This window comes from Equus przewalskii, chromosome 17 (assembly GCF_037783145.1).
Source record: "Equus przewalskii isolate Varuska chromosome 17, EquPr2, whole genome shotgun sequence".
NCBI lineage: Eukaryota > Metazoa > Chordata > Mammalia > Perissodactyla > Equidae > Equus > Equus przewalskii.
In genome coordinates this window covers 49759145-49782427 of record NC_091847.1, presented here as the reverse complement: position 1 = coordinate 49782427, position 23283 = coordinate 49759145, and the positions used below count along the sequence as shown (strand labels likewise).

The following is a 23283-nucleotide window of genomic DNA, read 5'->3' as shown; positions in this document are numbered from 1 at the left end:
TCTCTTGTTGCAATTACAGCTACTTATATGCTTAAAATACGTCCAATTACTTTGGGGTAGAGATCAAATTCAGACTATTTCTATATTAAGATAAAATGATTTAATGAGAAAAAACCTAATAATCCATCAAATTCTTCCTACAGAAGAAATATTTGACTAGATATTTCTCTGGAAAGCCTTGTCATTTTGGTATTAGGTAGGCCCAATCTTAAACACGGAAATTATTAAAATTAACTTACAGTAGTGATATTATAAAGCTATGAAATCAAAACCACCTTTACTTGATTGCATAAAAATACTTTTGAAACAAGTAGGCAAATGGTAATCCTCTTCCTCACCCATATTTTTGGGGAAATTCCAATAGTTTGCTTTTTTTCTAGACACAGAAATGCAACCTGAAAGACTGATGGATGCAGACACATCGTGCTTCAGTCGAGCAGCAGGATTTCTCAGAATAAAGTATACATTTTCCAGAATAGTGTATAAAGTACAAATAATGGCAAAGCCATTATTTTAAATAGAACTTAAAACTTTCACGTATATCCCATGATTCGTGGCTTTATAAAGGAATTCAGGGTTCTGCACAGAATAATGCAAGAATTTTATCTTTATCTCTTTCTCTACATCTGCACTAAATAATTTCAGCATCCCTAAGGATTGCTGTGGAAGTCCTTATCTTGGCATAATTTTTAGTTCTTATAAGAGAAAGTTATAAAAAAATTTCATGCTAATTCAAATGGAAGAGATTGAACGGAGGGAAGGAGAACTTGATATAAGGAACAAAGTGATTTCATTTGCAAACAAAGAAAATACAGTTAACTCAATTCTCTAGATATTGATTACAGATAGCGAATTGTCTGTGATATATCTTTGCCTCTCTTTTGCTAGGCAGCCTGTGCAAATTACATTTCTGCTCTATTTCCTGAATTCTCTCCTTCATACCTTTGCTTTCCACATCAGCCAGAACTTGAAAATGTCCACATGGCGGCCACACTGAATTGCCTTGTCCCCAGTGTCGTAGGAGACATCATACTGCTTGTCTGGCTGGAAGAGGTATCCTGCACACATCTGGTTGCATCCTTGGAGTATACCCTATCATGAAAATCAAGACAATTGTGCATCTGTATCCACAGGTCGGACATGTGGATGGCTTTGAAACAGGGCTGGCTGGACTCGGGGCATGTGCAACCTTTCTTCTAACGTCTTTAGGAAGCCTTGCACTTGCTCTGATGTCCTTCTCTAAAACCATCCCTGGAAAAACCTTTGCCCCTTTCCCTCTGTCACCTTGATTAGAAAACGATCTTTTGTCTCAGACGCCTACAACAAGGGCCCCACTGTCCCCCTCGGGACATTTGGGAATGTGTTTGGGTATCTCAGGTTGTTTCAAAGACTGAGAAGTGCTATGGCATTTCCCCAGTGGGCAGGGGTTGTGGATACAAACTTTTCAGTGGGTGGGACAGTCTCATGCTGTCAAGAATTTTCCTCACCTAAACCTCCCCCTAAAAAGCCTTCCAGTCTTTTCCAGGGTCTCCTATGAAATAAACAGTCACTCTACTTAGAAGTGGAGTAAGGAGAGGAGTAAAGAAGTGTCTCCTACAGGCTGGAGACAGACTTTTTGGGAATGCCTCAGTGTGCAAAACTTTTACTGGAGCACAGTGCTTTCGAGGGCAGGGTCCTATTATTGGACGCTTAAAGGAGGAGATAAACCACTAATTCACTTACAGAAGCTTTTTGGTCAACATTCCTCGTTGTCCTAAGTTGACATTTGTAGTTGATGTTCCGCCTAGTTTATTTCAGCTCTTGGGACCAAAAATCATGCTAAGAACTTGAAGTATGTTCCAGTGACCACTTTGTGTCCTCACTGACGTGAGAATTGGTAGCTCACCCAATGGCTCTCACTTTTGTTTGTACTAACATGAAGGAATGGGAAATGAAGTAGTGTCCTTATCATTTCTGTCACTGAGAGGGCCTGGGCACTGAACAAGGAGGAAGGGCAGTAGAGATCAGAGGCCAAGAGGAGGCACTGGGCTAGCTGAAGGCTAACAGATAAGGCCAAGAAAGAACAGCAGTGGCAGGCTCAGTGGGCTGTCAATCTTGTGAGTTCGTCCACAAGTACTGTAAAAGACCCCACGCTTTGCTCTCCTCATGCCTTCTAAAGGATGTGCAGGCCGCCAGCTCATCTTTGGAGGGAGTACAGACCTTTTCCTTGACGAGGATGGCAGAGCACTGCAACAGCACGCCCATCATCTTGTGAGGGTTCCAGGTGACTGAGTCGGCCCTGAAAGAAGCACGTGATAGTCTGAGGAGAAGGTACACGAGTCAGCAAGAGACAACTGTCCTCTTGAGGAAAACAGCCATCACAACTCAAGTCAGTACACATTTTTGATGCTTAGTCCCCTAAATTGGCTAATTAAGTAGTAAACAAATATTTTGCAGGCAGTCTTAGGGTACTAAGTTGCAGACAGACTCTTCGAACTAACTGCTACTGATAATAGATAATATTTATGAAGAACTTATTATGTGTCCTATTGTTCTGAGAGATTTATAGGCAGTACGTCAGAATGGTGTCATGGTTAAGAACTCAGGCTTTGAAGCCAGACTGGCCAAGTCTGAATCCTAGCTCTGACATTTGCTAGCTTGGGCAAGTTACATAACTCCCCTGTGCCTCAGTTTTCCATCTGTAAATGGGGAGAATAATGTCTACTCACAGAATTGAATAAAGGATAAAAGGAATTAATAAATACAGAATGCTAATAACTCTGCCTGGATTACTTAATTCTCACAACAACCGTATGATGTAGGGACTATTATCACCTCTATTTTAGATGGAGAAACTGAGGCACAAAAGAGTTAAATACAGCACCCAAAGTCACACAGCTGGAAGTGTTGGAGCCAAGATTCAAGTCCAGGGGAACTAACTGCAAAGCCAGTGCTCAGAACCCCTCCACCAGCCTGCCTCCCTCTAGGCAACAGACTTCGGCTTCTTTCTATCTTCCTGTTCTTATGTATAAAATGGGCTGGTGATGCTGACCTACCTACTTATGAGGTAGTGTGAAGAGTGACACCTAAACGCAAGGATCAGTTGGACACTTCTAGACTTTGACTACTTAGCAGCATTGTTTACATGCTAAATGAACATGATGTTGCCAGTTTTTAGGCTGCAATGATAGCTTAACGAGATGGTCTCCTAGCAACCACATCACTCTGTCAGACACAATTAAATGGTTAAGGAGCATACTAGCTAGGATGTTACGGAAACAACTAAGTGTAATATATGATGATTAAGACTGGGGTAAGTTGCTTCAGTAGTTTACAGACTCCTTCCCAATGGCCTGGCCCACAGCTGGACTCTGCGCTTTAATACCTATGAAGGATGTTTTCCCCAGACATAGCAATTGGTTCAGAATTATGCTGCCTCTGCTCTCCCTGGAGCTAAATCCTTGCTGTGAATTTTTAACCTCTTCATCTTGCGTAGGTCCTACAGAGGGAAAATAATTTAGTGACTATAGGGTGTGCTCTGTGTTTCAACGAGAAGAGAGAAAGGCCTGAAGTGCATTTCCCCTAAGTGCCTAATAGAGAAAAGCTTTGTGAAAGAGACCTGTGAAAAGTTATAAGAAAAGTCGAACAAATGCTTATCCCATTAAAAAGCATCAGAGTCAAGACATATTTAAAAGGTAGTGGATTTAACCAATTTTCTCATAGCTTTCATCACTGGGTCTTTAAAAAGTTATATTTAGATATCATAAACTATCTTAAAGAAAATGGTTTTCTAAACGTCGTAAAGGTCTGAAGTAAATGCTTCTTTGCTGCTACAAATGGAAAATAATGAAACATACTATGGATTCAATTTCATTCAAAAGACATATGTACTTTAATATGTTAGAAAAGAAAAAGGCTAGTGCAAAATGTTTCACATTTTCCTAGACTTAAAGATGGAAAATGAAAATTGCCTGAGAAATTTCTTTGCAATTGCACTGGCTCATCTAAACTTAGTATGTTATCCTCCAAGTTATAAAGTCATATAACTGCTTCAAAGAGTCAGTCCTACTCACTTTGACACTGGCCTTTCAACACTGACCCTGAACGGAAGAAGCACAGCAGATGGAACAAAAACTCAAGCCAGAGTCCTTGATGTGAGAAGCCACTGGTGTGCTTTCCCTGATGCCTGCTTCCCGTCCACCTCTCCAACCTCAGTCTGCTCTTACCACTCACTTTGCTCCAGCCACACCGGCGCTTTGATGGTCCTCTAACTTGTCAAGAACAGTCCTGCCTCAGGGCCTTTGCACTTGCCCTTCCCACCACCTGGAATACTCTTCCTTATATCCTTGCTTCCTGTCTCCCTTTATTCCAGTATCTGCTGAAATGTCACCTTCTCAGAAAAGCCTCTGACCACCCTGTCTCAAATAGCATGCCTTGTCACTCACTGTTATCTAACCCGGTCTTATTTTTCTCTACTGTGACCAGATTAAATATCTCTTTATTTATGGACATCTAGCCCACTGGCATGTAAGCTTCAGGAGGGTAAATCTCTTGGTTGATTCATGTACTGGATACACACTTTTTAGAAAAGTGCCCTAGATGGCTGGACTGAAGGCAGGTAACTGAGTACTCACATCCATGCCTGCCTGGATCATGGTAGGTGCTCAGTAAATATTTGCTGAGTGAATAAACAAATCAATGTGAGTTCCTTTTGGACCAATATTTGGGAGTCAGGTCAAAATCCTATTTGGCTTAGAACACCCACTGAACTTGAACGATGAATAAGAAAATAAGTAAGTTAGGTGAGCTGAGGGTCCGCCCCCTTTCCCAGCAGTGAGCCGAATGAGAAAGCAGAGTGAAATGAATCACTGCCCCTTCCTACACCATTGGCAAACCCTCCTTTTACCTCCAGATCCCTGCACTGCTTAGTCTCTCTCCTCTCCCACCTGGGCACCTAGCGATAACACCTATTGTCGCGCTCATCACATTGTGTGCAACTGTTCATTTGTCTTTCTAAATTGTGAACTCATTGAGGTGAGGCCTCATTTGACTGGGAAACCATTCAGTTTTGATTTCCCAGTGTCTAGTATACAATAAGTGCTCAATAAATGCCTATTGAACTAAAATGGGCTTAATCAGATTGAAATAAGATATGTGGAATCCAGGCAGGGACATCACAGACCCCGCAGTGCAGCATGTTTGATGGCCTGAATGGAAGGAGGCCAGGAGCTCAGCCCTTACCTTTCTATGCCACTGAGCTTATGGCGGTGCTTCCTGGACATGAGTAGCCCACCGCCCCAGGCAGCCTGTGGGGCAGAGAAAGGAGAGAGAGGGGGAGCGACGACGTTTAAGAATCCGAAACCAGTCACTGCACACCTCTAGTAAAACATGAGAGAGAGCGTAAACAGTGAAAAACATAAGCCTCTCCGACAAAAGGAACCCACACTGATTGTTCAACCAGTGGCAGTTGTAAATAGTCGCCATTTGTCATTTCCTCTTCAAATGTTCCTCCAGGTTAGTGTTACAGTAGCTGTGTGAGTGATACAGGTAAATCAGGTTTGAGCCTATGGTGCTAAGACCCACGGCCCAAAGCACTCTGGAAAGCCAGACACACTCCCTGAGCTCCCCCAGGAGGCTCTGGAAGTGACATGAAGGACCGGAGCCTGCCATCTGACTCTCCCCAGGGTAGATTTCTAAGGGCTCCTGAAAAACTCAGAAAGCAGCAGCTGGGCTTGGAGGTCCCACAGCAGCTCCTGCAACAGCATGACATTTTTCTGGGTACCCTGATGCATGTCAACTGAATAGCTTGGGATGCCATGGGACACGAGAACAGCCTTTGTTAGTCATTTGTTCAACAGCAGGGCAGGTTACCCCATTTTCCCCTTGTGAGAAGTTATATCCATAAGAGAACGGAGAGAGACAAAGGAAAAACACACCACATATGTGAAACCCAGCCACACATGTGAAAATGTACCTTTTGTGTTCCTGGGAAAATTTGGCACTAAATCTTAGTTGATAACACCTTCCACATACCACCTTATTTTTCCTACATGCACCGGATACATTTTTTTTTTCTTCTCCAGAAAAGTGTCACAGATGGCTGGACTGAAGGCAGATACCTGAGTGTTCAGATTCATGGCCACTTTCTCTATGTTCGTTGTATCTTATATTTTTTTCCCCTCTGAAATCAGTTATATTTAACTCTGTAGCCATTTGTCCAGACAAAAGTTTCCTGGAAAGGTGATGGGGACCATATTCTAGCAGGAACCACAGTAGACAGCAATTGGCCAGTAAGAAATTGGATGAGTCCCAGAGCACGTACAGGCCCGAGGTGTGGCCCCGTCACGAATGGCCAGCTAGGGGCCAGAGAAGAGTGGGACTAATGTGGTGTGGAGGGAGAGCCGGTTGGGGCATTGGGAGAAGCTGGAGGCAAATCATAAAGCAGAGCTGCTTCCACCCCGCCAAGTGGACTGGTTCGCGCTGTGAGTTATAGCACTTACATCGACGTGCAGCCAGAGGTTATATTTCTCGCATATATCTGCAATCTCCTGTATCGGATCAAAAGCCCCATAAACAGTTGTGCCAGCAGTTGCATTGACATAAAGAGGAACGTATCCCTAGAAGGGAAGAGAGACAGGCTGATTAGCCTTATTAGCCTTCCTCCTTTCCACTTGAAGTAGAAGAATTGTAGTAGCATTTATTTCTAACAGACATCAGCTAAGTTGGTGTGGCATCAGATACTCTATCTGAGGACATTCTTCGTTGGTTCATTCACTCATTCATTCATTTACTCAACAACTATGTTTTGAGTGACGTTTATGTGCCAGGCCTTATAGATGCTGGAATACAGCAGTGAGCAGAACTGGCGAAGATTTACATTCTCGTGGGGAGTGACAGACAATAAACAAAATTAAATAAGCCAAATATACAGTATGTTTGACAGTGGTAAGTTCTACGGCAAATAATAAAGCAGGAAAGAGTAATAAGAAGTGTTTGGAGCGATGGGCAGGTAGCTCTGAATGTCATCTAGGTATTGTACGTTTGAGAAGCTGGGTTTTTCTAAGTGTATTGATGTAATATTTATACTGAAGCATTGTTTGGTTATTTAAAACATGTCTATATACTGTGAAAGCTGAAACATTCACTAGTAGTGGACGTGGTAAAATTTTGATGTGAACAAGAAGTAAATGAGGAAGGGCAGTAACAGGGCTAAGACAGGCTCGGGGAAATCTATGAGTCCCAGGGGTTTTTTTGATACTCAGCTCCACCTACGCTCCTTGCTCAGTCCTGGTGACATTTCCATCCATCTCCTCTACTGAGACCCCAGCAAACAACAACAGTCAGAGGAGGAGGTACAAGAATGTAACCAAAACAATGAGTTGGTAAATGGCCTGACAGCTACCTGGCAGTGTCTTGTGGATAAATCTGTTCTATGAGATTTTTTTGTTTTAATAGAATTTATTGGGGCTGGATTCACCAAGCATCATGGGCCATCTGCCAGGGCATGGAAGCACTTTGCTAAACAGAATCCTAAGCTAAAATGATATTTGTTAAAATAAGATCATACCTAACAAGTAGCAAGTGAAAACAATTAGATTGTATCTTCATGATGCTCGGTAGTGGATTTATTGAAGTACATCAAACTAATCATTTGGCACAATGAAGATAGGACAAGTGGTTTAATAACCGAATTTTCCATTTTTGAAAAAAAAAGTTGACATTGTATAGATACAGCTTTAAAGCCAAACCATCTCACAAGTTGGAAGCAAGCAAACACCTGAGAATAGAATTTTAGAAACACAATAAAATTATCTCTTATATTATCAAAGACTTTTATTGTCTAGGGCAGAAAGAAGTTATTTCTAAAAATTTGTATTGACTAGAGTCTAGATGCACCATAGAGTACATACCTTTTGCTTGGCTTCAAGAATTTTTGCCTGTAAATCAGCTGGAATTATTTTCCCCCTGTAATTATTATAAAAGGAGAGAAATTAAAATGAAGAACCAATGAAATTGCACATGAAAAAAACTTTAGCAGCAGCAAAAAAGTAATTTAATAGGATATTCTCAACAGACCATTAGCAGCTTGGCACACTGTACTGAGTCAGTCCTTAAGCACAATAAAACAAATTTAACAGATGAACACATTTAATACATCAAGAACCTAATATTCACTCTCTCCTGCCTACCTTTCATTGCACTTTATCAAAATCACATTGTCGGTTCCAAAGCCAAGTGCAGCCCCAGCTTTCTTTATGGAATAGTGACTCTGCAACAAACAGAGGCTTGAGGTTAGAAGTTAGATGGTCTCTTGGAAAACACAATCCATGAACAGGAACACCCAACTCACATGTTCTGAGGTGAAGAGGACCAGTTTGGGCACCGCCGCCATGCCCTTTGTCTTAACTTCCGGGAAGTACTTGTATCGAGCAGCCATGATGCTGTACATGTTGGATATAGCTCCCCCTATCAGCAAGCAGACACATTGGGAAGTGTTGAGGCTCCCTCATTATTGTTTCTAACAAAATATGACCTGGTGTCTCAAGAAACAAGGGAGGTCAGAGAGGGGAAGGACACTATCCTGAAAGGGTTTGCTGGCTTCCCTATTGCCAGGGCTTCCCTCTGGACCCTTTGCCCTGGGAATACAAATAATCATACTCATTACCAAAACCATCTAGGCAATTTGGCTGATTCACCTACTCCAGCGTCCATCCCACCTGAAGCCTACACAGAAATCTAAGAGGTGGCAGCAGCAGTGGCTGCAAAGAGATGGGTGAATTACAACCTTCCTGCTTCCACTTTCTGTTCAGTCTATTTACTGAACAAAGATGAATCTGTTCTCTGAGTCAGAAAGACAGAGAAAGAGAGAGAGTAATGGAGCCTACAGAAGGAAACTGTGACATTGCCTGGATACTCTCCTCAAAGAACAGCCCAACTGAGCTGACTCATTTAAGAGACCTCAAAGTTTATTAAAATAAATCCAAACTCATGTTTACTCAAATAAAGATGCAAGGAGAACTGAGGTAATTAGTTATTTCTGGCCCATACAAACTAATCACTTTTGCATCAATCACTTGGCAATTAAACAGGCAAATTCATGGTTAGCTTGTATTGCCTGGACAATTGCAATTCTTATTTCTTCTCTTCCCCTTGTACACGATCACACTGTCTCTGATGCCATCCCAAACTCCTTCCTACTTCCAAGAATATCTGTCTTTGTTTTAAAGATTCTTATTGTATCTACATCGAACTAGAGATTCAAAGTAGATATACTATTCTGATCAAATCGCTCAGTCAATTGATAATCTTGATTCACTGATCCCCAGCTTAATCAAACTACTGTTAACAGGTCAGAGTTGTTTAGCACGACTTAGGTCAAGCCTTTGTTAGTTTGTACAGATTTAGGCACAGCCTTTGTTGGTTGGGACACAGAGAATCTGGCACTCTTGCTAGCCTTCACCCTGACAAAGACAGGAAGGCAGAAGTATTGAGAAATATATTTTAAGGTCATTATTCTTCATGTTTAGTGTTCTCAGGAGTCCCAAGAATCCATACTACAAACCTTGAGGAGAGTCAGGGAAAGAGAACAGAAACCTACCAGGAGAAAATATCCCATCACCATCTTTACTTGACCATCCAACTATCTCTCTCATCTTCTTAAGTGTTATTTGCTCCATGAGAACAAACACTGGTGCAATTTCATATGTAAACCTGAAAACGTGGTGAGAAAAAGAATGAAAATAAAGAAATCAAACCACTTATTTGGGGAACACACATGATTGGTTGAGTATTTGTATTTGGGTTCTAAAAAAAATTGTTCAAAACCACTAAAACAATTCATTTCCTGGAAATGCATTAAGTTACCAATCACAAAATGTCAGAAACCAGCCTGGGTTACCGAGAGAGGTGGTGGAAGTCCCTGCCTGGTGATTCTCCACCAAAAAAATAGATTCTTATCTGAATGGAATGTCATAGGTGTCGTCCACCCAGAGAAACAGAGGGAAAGAAAATGATTTTTATGGGTCCCTTTCACCTCTAAGACTGTAGGACAATTCCAATATTAATTGAAAAAATATATTCTAAGTTCTACATAAAATTGGTTTGCAGCATTTTAAAAAAACCTGTTTTATACAATCTATAAAATCCAGAGCCAAAGTCTATCTTTTAAAAACACTGTAAACATCTGAAAGCTAACTGTGAAGGTAATTGGAAATATTGACCCAGGTTTTAAAGATCTCAATATAATTATCTACATGGTTTTTCTACTGGTAATCCCCAAAGACAGCTATGTTTCTGTAATTCTCTGAAGTCAATATCTGTCAAGAATAATTATAAGTGATGATTTTCTAATTACAATTATAAATATCAAGACAATGGTCAACTGGCATACACAGCCAACGGTGGGCATCAGATATCCTGGTAGGTTAGCTTTTTCTTCTAACGAACTGATTTAAAGGTAGCAAGCCATGTTCTTCTCAAAGCAATTCAAAACAGAAGCACAGTCTGGTAGACTAGTCATTGAAACAAGATCGTAGTACCAAGGATAGGGCTTAAGAGAAATCAAAGAAGGTCCATCCATAGAAAATTAAGCCAGAAAACAAAAAGCTATTTACTGACTCTGAGGCTCTTTGCCTTTCTTCTTTTCGCTCGGTCTTCTTAAGCATTAGAGTCTGTGGGCTTGGTGCAGACCATGCTTGCTGAAGAGAGATTCCTAGATTGACTCACCTGAGTGATATGGGGAGACTTTATCATTGATTAGGGTGTTTGGGCTGAATGCCAGTGCTGAGGACAAATGGCAATTCTTGCTGCCTTGATAATTTGAAAATCTATTTGCAAGGATGAGATAACAATTGTTGTACATAAGACACAGGTGAAGCTACTAAGTTTTAATCATGGAGAAAAAAAGCAATCAAATTAATCACATAGGGGTAAAAGAGGACAAAGAGATCCTGGAGGATCCTCAGGATATATCTGTTGGTAGAAGAGTTTTGTTTCCAAAAAGAATATGTTCATTTTCCTTGGACCCTTGAAATTTAGGAGAAAGACCCTTGGAAATCATGTGTTCAGTTACCATCACCTCTGGAGGTCACAATCATGCTTTGGTTCTGCTCTGAGCCCCATCACCGTAGCAACCAACACTCCCTCATGTCTGATGGCCTGATAAAGGAAGAAGAAGAGAAGGATTCCTGGTTTAGCCTGTGCTGCTGAGTGTACCAAGAGGCAAACTCATGATGTGCTTCTAACCATTCTTGAACAAATGTGTTATCAAAAGTGTCACTGATTTTTGGAAATGTTGGAATGCCAAAAATGTTTGTGTGGTGAAGAGGAACTGGTGGCAGTGTGTGTGCTGGAATTGCACAACACCCAATGAGAAGGCTCTCTGGGTTAAGGCAAGGAACAAATGGAATCATACACCGTAATATCAAAACCTTATCAAGGATTGGATGGAAGCTGAGTTGGAGTCAAGTCAGTGTTAGATGCCAGGCAGGAACCACATGGGGAAGGGTGAAGGGATGGAACTGAAAGGCCAGGGGCTTGTTCCACATCATGATTTGAATCAATTTGGGCCCCAGGTTTGCATGAATTATTGATCCTGTCTAAGGACCAGAATATGAGCATTACTCTCAGGATTAGGAGGAAGAGTCTCGAGAGTTTGATCACGAGACTATCTGATCTCATCGATTTCAATTTCCTTATCTGTACCAGGCACCCAATTCCTAAACCTTTCTTTCAGTTCTGTTCAACAAATACTTACTGAGTGACTATTCTCTGTCAAATGGCATCTTACGTACTGAGGAGACAAAGATGTTATAAGACACCATTCTCAACCTTGAGGCGGAAGCTTACTAGGATGAATTCAGCATCTTATTCTTGACCTTGGTGCATTCTGTTTGACAGACTCTGCCTGGGTTTGAAAGACTAGTTATCTCACAGCTAATACCAAGCTTATCCCAATTCATGGTCTTAGTCCTGACAACCTCTCCTGGAAGCTGGCAGATTGGTCCATAACTGTTGATCCTCAGCCAGTTCTGACAAACGGGCTAACATGGTGTTCCCTGTTCATGACGCTTCTCTGACCCTGCCTTCCCATCCTAGAATATGTTTACAACTGAGAGTCTGCCTGCACCCAAAGTCTTATAGAAGGCCTTGAAGTTCACTCTAGAGCAGTGGTTCTTAACTTAACTGGGGTCAGAGATGCCTGTGGGAATCTTAGGAAAGCTATAGTCCCTCTCTCCAGGAAGAAAATGAGGATATGCGCATCATTTTGAATACAATTGTAGGAGATTCTCCTTTTGCAACCTGAACTCTAAGTTAGGTACCCTTTCCCTAAATGACAGAAGAAAGCAGATAAAGTCAAGCGATCAAAGGCCAAATATGGATTCAGAAGAAGCTGGTTAAATACTAAAGCCAGAGCAGAAGATGATGTTTCAAAATCAGAGAACAAGAAATGAAACCTGCAAAAAGCTCTGAGGTGAAGCATAAGAACCAAGAACGTGGGATTAGAAGTAAGGGTATAAAATAGCAGGATGGTGACACTCATGGAATGACACTAGGAGAGTTCTGAGCCTCTCTTTATGCTGAGTAGGGTAGTGAGTCAGCCCTTTGTTAGTGGTTCAACTCACCTTCCCAGTGGGATTCACTCTGAACTAAGGCAAATTAATTAAGAAGCTGTGTTTCTCTTACAGCGGAGTCTGCTGGTTGCTAACCAATATCATTTTTCCCTTGCTTCATTCAATTTTATTTAGAGTTGCAATTTACCCAGATCAAAGACTGCATTTTCCAGCTTCCCTCCCCAGGTGTGGCCATGGGACTAAGTTCTCACTAAAGGATGCTATGGAAAACGTTGTGTGGAGCTACTGAGATGGTTTCTTTAGAAGGAAAGAGTGTATTCCCCTTTTGCCCACCCACCCTTCCTCCCCTCCCTTCCTTTCTTCCTTTCTTACTCCCTTTCTCTACCAATTCCTCCTCCCTCCCTCCTTCCTGAGTTCTAGAACACATAAGTGATGGTTAGAGCTCCAGCAGCTAGCCTGCACCATGAGGTGACTCTGAGGATGAAAGCCGTGTGCCACAATATGGATCAGAAAGGCACAAGGAACCTAGATCCTTGGTGACTGCCAAACTGGGAACTTCTTTAATGAGAGAAAGAAATAATTTTCGATGTTGACACTCCTTTTAGATTTCCCTGCCTTACAGATGTGGCAGGTGGTCCATCTTTGCCTTAAAAGGAACTTAGTGAACCCCTCTGGTATCCAGAGATGAGGAGAGACAGAAAAAAGAGCTGGGGGCCAAAGGGATGGGTATGAATGGCGACAGTGACCTGTTGTGTGAGGGGGAGGCTGTCTTTCCTAGGTGTGTGCATGGCACCTTGCATATATTGGGCAGTTAAGACTGGTGCCTTTTCTAGTCTTCAGAATCACTCTATAGGATGGATATTATTACTCCCCCATTTTCCTGAAGAAGAAACTGAGGTTCAGAGAAATTCCATGCTTTGTTCTAAGATCTCACAGTTAGTATGTTTCAGAGTCAGAATTCCAAGTCATTTACATCACAGCTGCTTTTCTATGACAAATGAGACCTGTTCACTGCAGGTTCCTAACAACCTGCCTAGTAGTATAAAATGACTGATAGCTCCCATATAAAATTCCTCCTGTGTAATTTCTATGAAAATAAAGCACTAGATACTTGAAATCATAACCTCAGAACAAAGGGCTGTGATAGATCTTGCCATTAAGATTATGTATTATCACTAGGAGCTTGAGGGCAGGCTATTGTTTACAGTTGGGCACTGTTCAACTTGCACAGTTGTACTTGGTGGCCCTGTTTTGGAAAAAAAAGAGCTGTACGTGCTGTGGACAACCACACATTTGTAAAGTTTTCTTTGGATCTTCACTGGGTCCTTGCTTGGACGAGCACATCTCGAAGCTATATGTACAGGCATGTATAAAAGCATGAACATAAGTGTTCTTTCTATTCTAACGGATACTCACACTTTGCCACTTGAATTAGGATATTGGATAGTTCTTTTAAAAAGACTACACTGAGGCATGTAGTTACTATTCTCTATTACCAGTGCTACCCAAACTCAATGATGGTACAGTTCAAAAAAATGAGTATATCACTAATTAGATCCACTTTGCCAGAGAAAGATCCTTTTGCCCCTCTTTCGCAGACTTATTTTGAACACTGTTCCCAGTTCGAGAAGGAACTGTCACAAGGGAGCAAATTTCTGCATAAACTCCTGACAGTGCTGCCACATTTCATGATCTTCCAGGGGAACCGGCTTAGAACAATTTCTAGATAATAGTTATTACTTCTTCAGACAATGCCTTGTCTCTAGCACTGACAGGAACTATTTCACTATTTTAAATAACCTTCTCTATCGATCTGTTGGAATCGGATCATATTTTATAAATATCCACTATTCAGTACAGCTGCAATTACTATGTGCCATTTAGTTGGACTGGCCTTGACCTCAGATGGCTGGGACATATTTTAGTGTTTCATGGCTGAGCTGAGGTAAGAGAAGAATGAAGGACTTTGATTTTATGAACATATACAAAAAAAAAAAGAGAATTTGTGAGATTTCTCTGGTTGAAAAAAGACTTTTAAGAGAATATCAGGTCATAAATGATTCAAAGGGGTGAGTTCCTTTTATTCATCTGGAGATTGGGCTATATATATTAGGATATCGCAGCTGAGAGGCCTACAGAATACACACTTAAAGACAATGGGTGAATTCAGTGCCTATATTAATAGGGGTACTTGGGCCTTAATGGATATGTGCCTTTTACTCTATTTTTCTCATTTATTTTCCAAATAGTTAAGCTTTTAAAATAGCTGTACACTCTAATTAAAATAGTTCCTTGGGGTGAGATGCTTCAACTCAGCATTAGTGTCTTTTTTGAAGTTATAATGAGTATGTTATGATGTCTGTGCTTGCTATTTTTATCTCATAAATCATACTACAGTAAAGATTGCAAAGCAGAGTTTTTTGTTTGAGGAAGCCATACAGGCAATTGTATCTTTGACCCCAATTCCTCTTGGCCCTTTGCACACTTGGTGCTCCAACACGGACATGCCGTGAAGTTAACCATGACTTGCAAGCAGGGAGCATGAAAACCATTTTTGTTTTCAATCAACTGAATCCTTTATGCCTTTTAGCACTAAAGGCTTCACTTGTCACATTCCCTTTTAAAAATTTGTCATTGTTGTTTTAAATTAGCAAACAAAGCAGGAATCTTTAATTAATAGAAACTTTTCCAAATGTAGTTAAGTATTGAGAGTCACAGCACTAAATAGCTTTGGAACATCCATGAGCCAAAATATAATTTTAAAGTGTCCTTTCAGGTTTTGTGGCTGGTAGTAGTTTGTTTAAGAAAAACAGAATACCTTGAACTTCAGTGACTTACATTCTATCTTGATGTCAAATGGAATTTCTCATTTTAAACAATACCACCCTTTCCCCTAAACTCATTTTTCAAATCTACTTTACCATGAACTTAAAAAGTGAATGGTTATTTTCTAAATATTTCCACAGTGACTAAAATCCATAGAATTCTTATGTAGCCATTTGAAAATTATTGTAGAAACTTGTTTCATTATTTTCCTCTGGATGCTTTAATAGAACATGGTGCCATCATCTGGGTGTAAAACATTATCATAGTGTTGAGAGGAAAAGACAGGACTCAGTAGGCTATGACGACCCTCCATCAACTTGTGACCTGTCTTTGTCTTCAAAGAGGGCATGGCTATGCAGAAGAAACTGTGGGGTGATTGCAAGAAGACTACCCAGCTAGTACTTGCACCCACCAGGACCTTAGAGTCAGTTTCATATAAATTTACAAAAACTTAGAAACAAATGAAGTCTTTACCTATTCAAACAAGGACAGCAAAAAATGTCAAATTCAGAAAAACAATCAGTTATTTTGAAAGGAATATATAATGTATCACTGCCAGCTGAATTCTGTTTCAGAATTTTTAGCTAAGCAATAGGCTGATCAGATTGGCTTGTGGCTTTATAGAAGTTTTAACTATGAAGGAAATATGACTTAAATGATAAGGACCAACACTCTTAGATGCGAAAATGGACCAAGATCATAGTCCGAAACATGACCTCTTCAGATACATCATTAAGAGATATGGAGTCTTTTAACATGGAATTTCACACTAAATTTTGAAAGCTAGAGTTGTTATTTTTCATGACCATGATCTTATTAAATTGCATTATTCAATTAAAAATAGTTTATCGAGTATTTACTATTAAATCAGAACTGTGATAAACCCAAAAGATATTAAGAGAAAAGATGACTGGGGCAAGTGTAATAAAATGATTATAAAACCATCAGAATTGGACTTTTAAAGCAACAAGGCATAATCATACATCATGGTTGCTTATATGAAAATAATATGTGAAACTCACATATTGGTATTGGCAGTTGATGTCAGCCATTCGCCGGCTAAACCAATGATATCCAATCCAGTGGAGAGCTGATTGAAAAATCGAGGATGACCTAGAGAGACAAGTAACAGGCAAGCATTAAGGCAAAACCAGATTTTTCAAGCTATCTTCAAAGTAAAAGACTGGCCACATTGATGGGGCCTCTATCCCAATGATCTGTCTCATAGGGCTGCCCACGAATATCAGAGAAGGAATGGTAGGTTGGCCCATCCTATTCCAAACTTAATGATGTCCCCCAGTCTTATATGTTTCTAAAGCATAAGGCTTTTTTTTTTGTTTCCCAAAAATTCTTTTTTTTCTGAGGAAGAGTCACCCTGAGCTAATATCTATTGCCGATCTTCCTCTTTTTGCTGAAGAAGATTCGCCCTGTGCTAACATCTGTTGCCAATTTTCCTCTTTTTGTATGTGAGCCGCTGCGACAGCATGGCCACTGACAGATGACTGATGTAGGTCCACGCCTGGAACCGAACCCAGGCTGCCAAAGCAGAGCGTGCCGAACTTAACCACTAGGCCACCAGGACTGGCCCCATAATGCTTTTACATTGAAAAAAGAAAATCCAATATCATGAAACTAATAATTTTTCCAGTATCTTATTTGTTGATTTCCAGAAGAACTCCTCTGCTGTATTTATTTTTTTAATTACAAATCAGGAGGTGGTGGTCCTGATTTTCCCCATAAATGTTTCAGCTTTTAATTTAACATCCCAAGGATTTAATCCACAAAGCAAGGTTTACTGACAGATTACTGACAGAGGAGAGGCTGTGGGCCTCAGAGAGGGTTCGTGGCTCTGTGGACTACACCAAGCCTGGGGAAAGTGTCAGCTCTAATGCTGATGCTGAGGGCGTGCCATCACTCTCTGGGTCTCTGTGTCAGTCAAATATGATGTCAAGCATTGGTGGTGTTTTGCCCATATATAGTCAGGTGATTGTTAAACTAAATTTATTGCTGAGATGACCTGGCATCTCCTCTGTGAAACAGGGGCAGACACAGCCTCATTCACTAGTTGAGTTGTTGATAAAATAATTGTTATTACCATATAACTCTAAAGCCATTTGCAACACAAAGTGTGCTTTAACAGGCTTTGTTCTCAGCAAATTCAGGATTGTTGCCAAGTTTTGGCCAACTTGGCGTTCACAGGAAAACTCAACCCCACATCAGCAAGCTTGGCTCAGCTGTCATGGAGGCATCAATGCAATAGATTATCTAGGGTTGTGAGACACAGAACTGGTGTTAGAAAGATATGCTGACTGCTGTGTTTCCAGTGGAAATTGCTTTTGCCTCTGAAATAACTGTTAGAGAGCTAGTGTTTGAACGTTCCTGGTCTAAGCACCCTCTCTGAGAATGTCTCTTCTTCCCCAGATGTGAGGGGGACTCATTCAGGACATCCGGACTGTGACTTCCTAGATCAGAATAAAACAATCCTTGCGTCTCAAGAGTCATCAAAAAATACTACTAATCTTCAGAAAAAAAATGAAAGAAGTATAAACAGTAAGCTTAGTGTACGCATGGGACCATATTCCAGAAATTTATGTAGACTACTCTAAATAGATTAAGTTAGCCCATTTTACTCTACTTTGCTCAGTGCCAATATAATCTATGAGATCTCCTGCAACATAACTGATTTTGTTGAAATCCATTAAAAAATATATGCAATACCCATTTGAAAACTTTTAACAACAAACATTACATTTTAAGACAGGACTGAATCATAAATAAATCTGATCACACCATTTGACAATGAATCAAAACTATGTAGCATAGCAGAGACAACAGATAGACAGACAGACTGACACAAATGCCCTCAAATAAAAGGGAAACAGTATCTCTTTGGCCATTAAAATATAAAGGACATGAGTTGTCCAAAACCTTACTTTTATCTTACGGCTACAGCCTTATGCCCTCCCCCCCAAATCTTATGCTGTGCCAGAATTTCTATCAAGTAACAAGACGACCTACTTTAAATTCAATTTCAACTCTCTATATGCAACGAAAATAACAAATGATAGAAGTGGTACTGAGCAGCACATGGCCTAAAGTCAGGCATGGGGAGACCGACACAGTTATTTTTCAAAGTAAAGTTTTTCAACAAATAAACTTCAAGGAAAAACAAGAGAGATGGAAGGGGAAATCTATTGATTAAGGGACATACCAAGCAATTGCAATGTGAAGGACTTATTTGGATTCTGACTTGAATTATAACAAAATAAAACAAAACATTTATGACATTCATGAGACCATTGGAAATTTGAACACTGACTGAATATCTGATACTAAAGAACTGTAAATTTTGGATTTTTTGGATGTAACAATGATATTGTGGTTATTTATATTTTAAAGAGTTCTTGAGGATAAAGAATATTTATAGATAAAATAATATGTGGGTGATTTGCTTCCATCTAATATAGAAGAGGAAGAAGGTTGGGGTACAGGTGAAACAAAACTGGCAGGAGTCGATAACAGCTGAAGCTGGGTGTTGGGTATATAGGGTTCATTATACTATTCTACCTTTGTTTTAAATTTAAAATTTTCCATTAAAAAAAGAAAAACCAAGAAAGTTGGCACATCTACTGTGGCTGAGGGCTGACTAGTATCTGTCTCAGTTCTTGGAGAATCTATACATACTGGTTCCTTTTTCAGAAGTCTTTTGTTAATTTGTAGATAAATTTCCAAATGCCATCATCATCCCTTCACAAGCTGTACCCAGATCAGTATGTTTTCACAATTAAAACTCAATTCATTATTTTGGCTGAGCATTAATATCCTTTTTCTAAAAACAATCTTCCACTGTGTGCAGCTACCTGCAAGGTTTACCCTATTGCTCTGGAGTCTACATCTAAATTACAGACCAGGAACCAGGAGCTGTGCCTTCACCTGGCAGCAACAGTACACTTTGCCAGGGTCCACACCCTGAGATGCAGCAGAAGGAAGATTATGAACTCCATAAATGCAAATATCTGCTCCCAGAAGCTGCTCTGAAGAACAAGGATGGATGGCTGCAGGCTGTGTCTAAGTGGATTCATACACTGGACCAATAAGAGTCCATGCTTCTCTGATCATGTGATGCTTCAGTTGTAGGCAATATGAGTAACTATTATAACAAATCTATGTATTTTTCTAGGCTTAAATGATAAAAATATGTGGTCTCATTTCTCTGAGAAAGTGTGTGTAGAGTGACCTGACAAAATAAAAAACACTGGACCATAGCAAGTCAAGCTAAAACACACATGGAGAATTCTGACTCTTTTTTATCCAGCCAAATAACACTAATTGATCTCCATCAGGAATAGGTTAGCCGTCAGACCAAGATGTGATGTAACTAAATTGATGAGTGTGCTTTTCTCTAAAAATCAGTCTGCAATATAATTGTCTTGTCCGTTCTGCAGTTATTTAAGGAAGCTACACTTATTCCACTGGTGTTGGCAGACCTCAAAAGCTGTTTGGGATTCCTTATTTAAAAATGCCTCTTGGGCCAGCCTCATTATTTCATTACAACACTTGTTTTTGATATCCAGTAGCCTTATTCAGCTCTATTACCACCAACCTCCCCAGACTTATCGTCAAATGACTAGGAAGAGTGAGAGCGATAATAAAGCAGAGGGAGAGAGAAAGAACAAGGGGCAACCAGTTGTGGCCTCAGGGGTTTCCCTGTAGTGGCAACTATGCCATGAAATGCCAATTACTGTAGATCTGTCTGCTCAAGAGCTCAAGAAAGCCAGGTTGCATGGGGGAAAACGAGTAGGGAGAAGAAACCACTGCTTCACTCCTAGGCTAGAAACAGCCAGCCATAGATCCAAAAAGTCCTAGACCTTGAGGCAACTGGAAAGTAACCACTTTGGTCAGGATTGCTGATTAGAGAGGGTTCCTGTAACATGAGTAGGAGGCAGGAGGGTATCCTCAAGGGCTCCCTTTTGGAGATGGGAGTTGGTGACTCAGGGTGTCTAAACTCCAGAGGTTGGAGTAGAATGCGAAGGACGTGTACTTGTGTAATTTTCAGTGTAGCCAATAGAAGGTGTTGAGGGTTGAACTGTGTCCCTCAAAAAGATATGTTCAAGTGTTAACCCCTGCTTCCTGTGAGTGACTATATTTGGAAATAGGGTCTATGCAGATGTAATCAAGTTAAGACAAGGCCATATCGGATTAGGATGGGCCCTAATCCAGACTGGTGTCTTTATAAGAAGAGAGGAACTTGGACACATACACAGGAAGAATGCCATGTGAAAGTGAAGGCAGAGATTGAGGGTTGCATCCAGCCAGGGAATGCTAAGCAATACCCTCGACCACCAAAAGTTGGAAGAGAGAATGATGGATCCTCTCCGAGAGTCTTTGGAGACAACATGGCCCTGAAGGCACCTTGATTTGGAACTTCCAGCTTCCAGAATTGTGAGAATAAATTTCTGTTGTTTCAACTCACCCAGTTTGTGGTAATTAGTTATGGCAGGCCCAGGAAACTAATACAGGAAGGGAGGGAAAGGGGCACAATTCTCTCCAGTTTCAGGGACAGGCAAGAGTAGGATTTATCAGAATGACATAGGCATGAAAATGGAAGCGAGAAAAGAAGTAGGGGATGGGTCGCTCTGCTCTTTAGGTTGTGAATAGCCTAAAACCAAGAATGAAAACTCTTTACACAAAACTTGAAATAGGACCATTTATCTATATCTTTTAAATCTGCTTTTACAACAATAAATGATGACGGGCTTTCGCCACGGTTGGAGTCTTCCACCAAATGTCGCTGCCCAAGGTCGCTCTATGGTCACTGAGCACTTTGCTGCCTTCCCTCACCAGGGTTTGTGTTTCTCCTTCTACATGAGTTTGATATCCTCCCAACTGGCAAGGGTGCGATGGAGGGCAAGGTTCCCACTCCACGTCCACCTGGCTCTCACCCTTACCTGTACGGACCCCGTACTTCAGGGTGTCTCTGCAGTCCACCAGGATCTGCTCCAAGGACTCGGGGTGGTCAGAGAGCTCCAAGTTGAAGCCCTCCATGCCTTCCAGCAGCTGGTGTGGGTGATGGAAGTCCAGCACCTTGGTGGAGCGATCGAATGTCTTGCGGACATAGTTGAGGAGTATGTCCACCACCTCCAGTAAGAACTGCACAGTTTGCTCCTCCCCATTCTTAGCTGGAAGCAGATCTGAGGGGGGAAGGCCAATGAGTGGTTGTCACCTGACTCATGTCTGGATTTCTTCAGCCCAGAAATCCTTAATATCAGCCGTGATATCTTTACAGGCCTAATTTCATTCCAGGATATGTATCTGCATTGAGAATCTGATGTACGTTCTCCCCAGAAAAAGGCACATATGCCTTTACACAGAAGTTTTGCATATACTCTCTGGGGGTTCAAAGACTGTCTGATAGTTAGGTTGCTCATAAATGGAATGGCGTGCTTTGAGAAGCCATGAGCAGCCTGCAGCTGCAGGTGTCCTTTTGCAGGCTGGCTGGGCACCCATCAGTTATGCCGGATGGAGAGGATCTCTGCCTTGCTCCCCTGGTGCCAGGTGTGTCCCTGTACATCCAGTGCAGACACTAGGCTTTTGGTTTGGTGTTATTATGTACTTGATCTGTTGAGGGCAGAGAGCAAGGCCTCTGTGGGTAGAGGCTCAGGTCTCCCCTGAAGAAGGTGGCCCTCTGTACTGTCCTTAGACAGGAAACTAGAACTGGAACATGGGGCTCAGGAAGGTGGGAGAGGGAATTCCCACCTCTCTCTTGACCTCACCCTTTTGGGCCTGGACTTTGGGGTGCCTGGAGGTGACATTGGGTTACTGCCTCTGCTAGGCAGAGTCAGGCTGGGGGGTTAGCCAGGGAGGAAAGCTGTAGGGGGCCGCAACTGAGGTTGTCAGCCACAACTCAAGAGTAGATTGGCTGAACGTGATATTCTGTGTCTATTCCCTGGATGATCTCTGAGGTTTAGTGAAGTCTTGTTGACTGTTCTGGTCTGGCCTCTATGGCCTGTGGGGAGTGAATGGAAGGGGTTGGTGGTGGCTTTGCCTTGGAGCTGCTCGGGAGAGACTGGGAAAGCACCTCATGAGACCAGAGCTATGGGGGCAGCAGTAATTAATGAAAGATCTCCAAAAGGAAAGTGAGTTTCAGGACAGCACTTGGTCATAGGCCCAGCCACACAGCTTCCCAGAGAGTGATTTTGTTGTTGTTATTGTTGTCAACCTTGGAGGATAAATGCTACTAAAGGAATCACTGGATTTTCATACATGTGAGATTCCTTTGGAATCTGAGACTCTGTGAACCCATATTTGGCCCTGCAAGTGTCTTTAGAGTTGACTGTTTAACTGCCCTCATCTGGTTTCCAAAATGATGGAGACCTGAGCGGTAGGGAAGGAGGGATTCAAATGTTAGAAAAGCAGTTTCAAGACGGTTCAGAGAGAGTAATGACATTTTTTGGTAAAAGAAGTAAAATTTCAGGAAAAAGTCAAGCGACTCAAGGAACCTACTGGATAGCAGTAGGGCTGGGGGGGGGGGTGAGGTGGGGGGGGTGAGGTGGGGGGGTGAGGTGGGAGGGTTTACCTCGAGCAAACAGGTTGGAGAAGTCAGTCTCCGTACGCCGGAAGCGGCCATCTCTGTCACTGTTTTCACAAGAAAGCAGGTTCTTGGAGGACTGCCTCTCCTTGAAGGCGCTCACAAGCCGGCTCTTCTCTTCCAGGCTGTTGGTCCTTTGCAAGAAGCCTGTAGCACAAGAAGCTGGGTCAGAGGGAGTGCACTGAACTCCCAGCCTCAGAGGGTCAGCTGGGCCAGGTCGACTCTTCAAGCAGGGTTCTCCCTTTTCCTGAGAAGAAGCTGAGTGTCTGTGTTTATATATAAGGGCTCTGGCACTGCTCACCTTTAGGCGAGGAGGGG

General features: G+C 41.6%; 1 protein-coding gene across 3 annotated transcripts in view; it reads right to left on the bottom strand.

Moving 5' to 3' along the window:
- The window catches only part of GAD1 (glutamate decarboxylase 1), a 42958-nt gene that overhangs the window by 5293 nt on the left and 14382 nt on the right, over positions 1-23283 (bottom strand). For 2 of the 3 annotated variants that reach the window (XM_070581542.1, XM_070581541.1), the window contains exons 5-15: positions 22954-23112; positions 21326-21568; positions 16400-16490; positions 9578-9690; positions 8330-8445; positions 8169-8248; positions 7890-7944; positions 6480-6596; positions 5221-5285; positions 2200-2278; positions 943-1092 (exon numbers count right to left, since the gene is read on the bottom strand). In XM_070581542.1, coding sequence (XP_070437643.1) covers positions 943-1092; positions 2200-2278; positions 5221-5285; positions 6480-6596; positions 7890-7944; positions 8169-8248; positions 8330-8445; positions 9578-9690; positions 16400-16490; positions 21326-21568; positions 22954-23112 — 1268 coding nt within the window. Of the gene's footprint in view, positions 1-942; positions 1093-2199; positions 2279-5220; positions 5286-6479; positions 6597-7889; positions 7945-8168; positions 8249-8329; positions 8446-9577; positions 9691-10981; positions 11137-16399; positions 16491-21325; positions 21569-22953; positions 23113-23283 lie in introns of those variants that run through there. The other variant, XM_070581543.1, reaches the window with a different exon arrangement.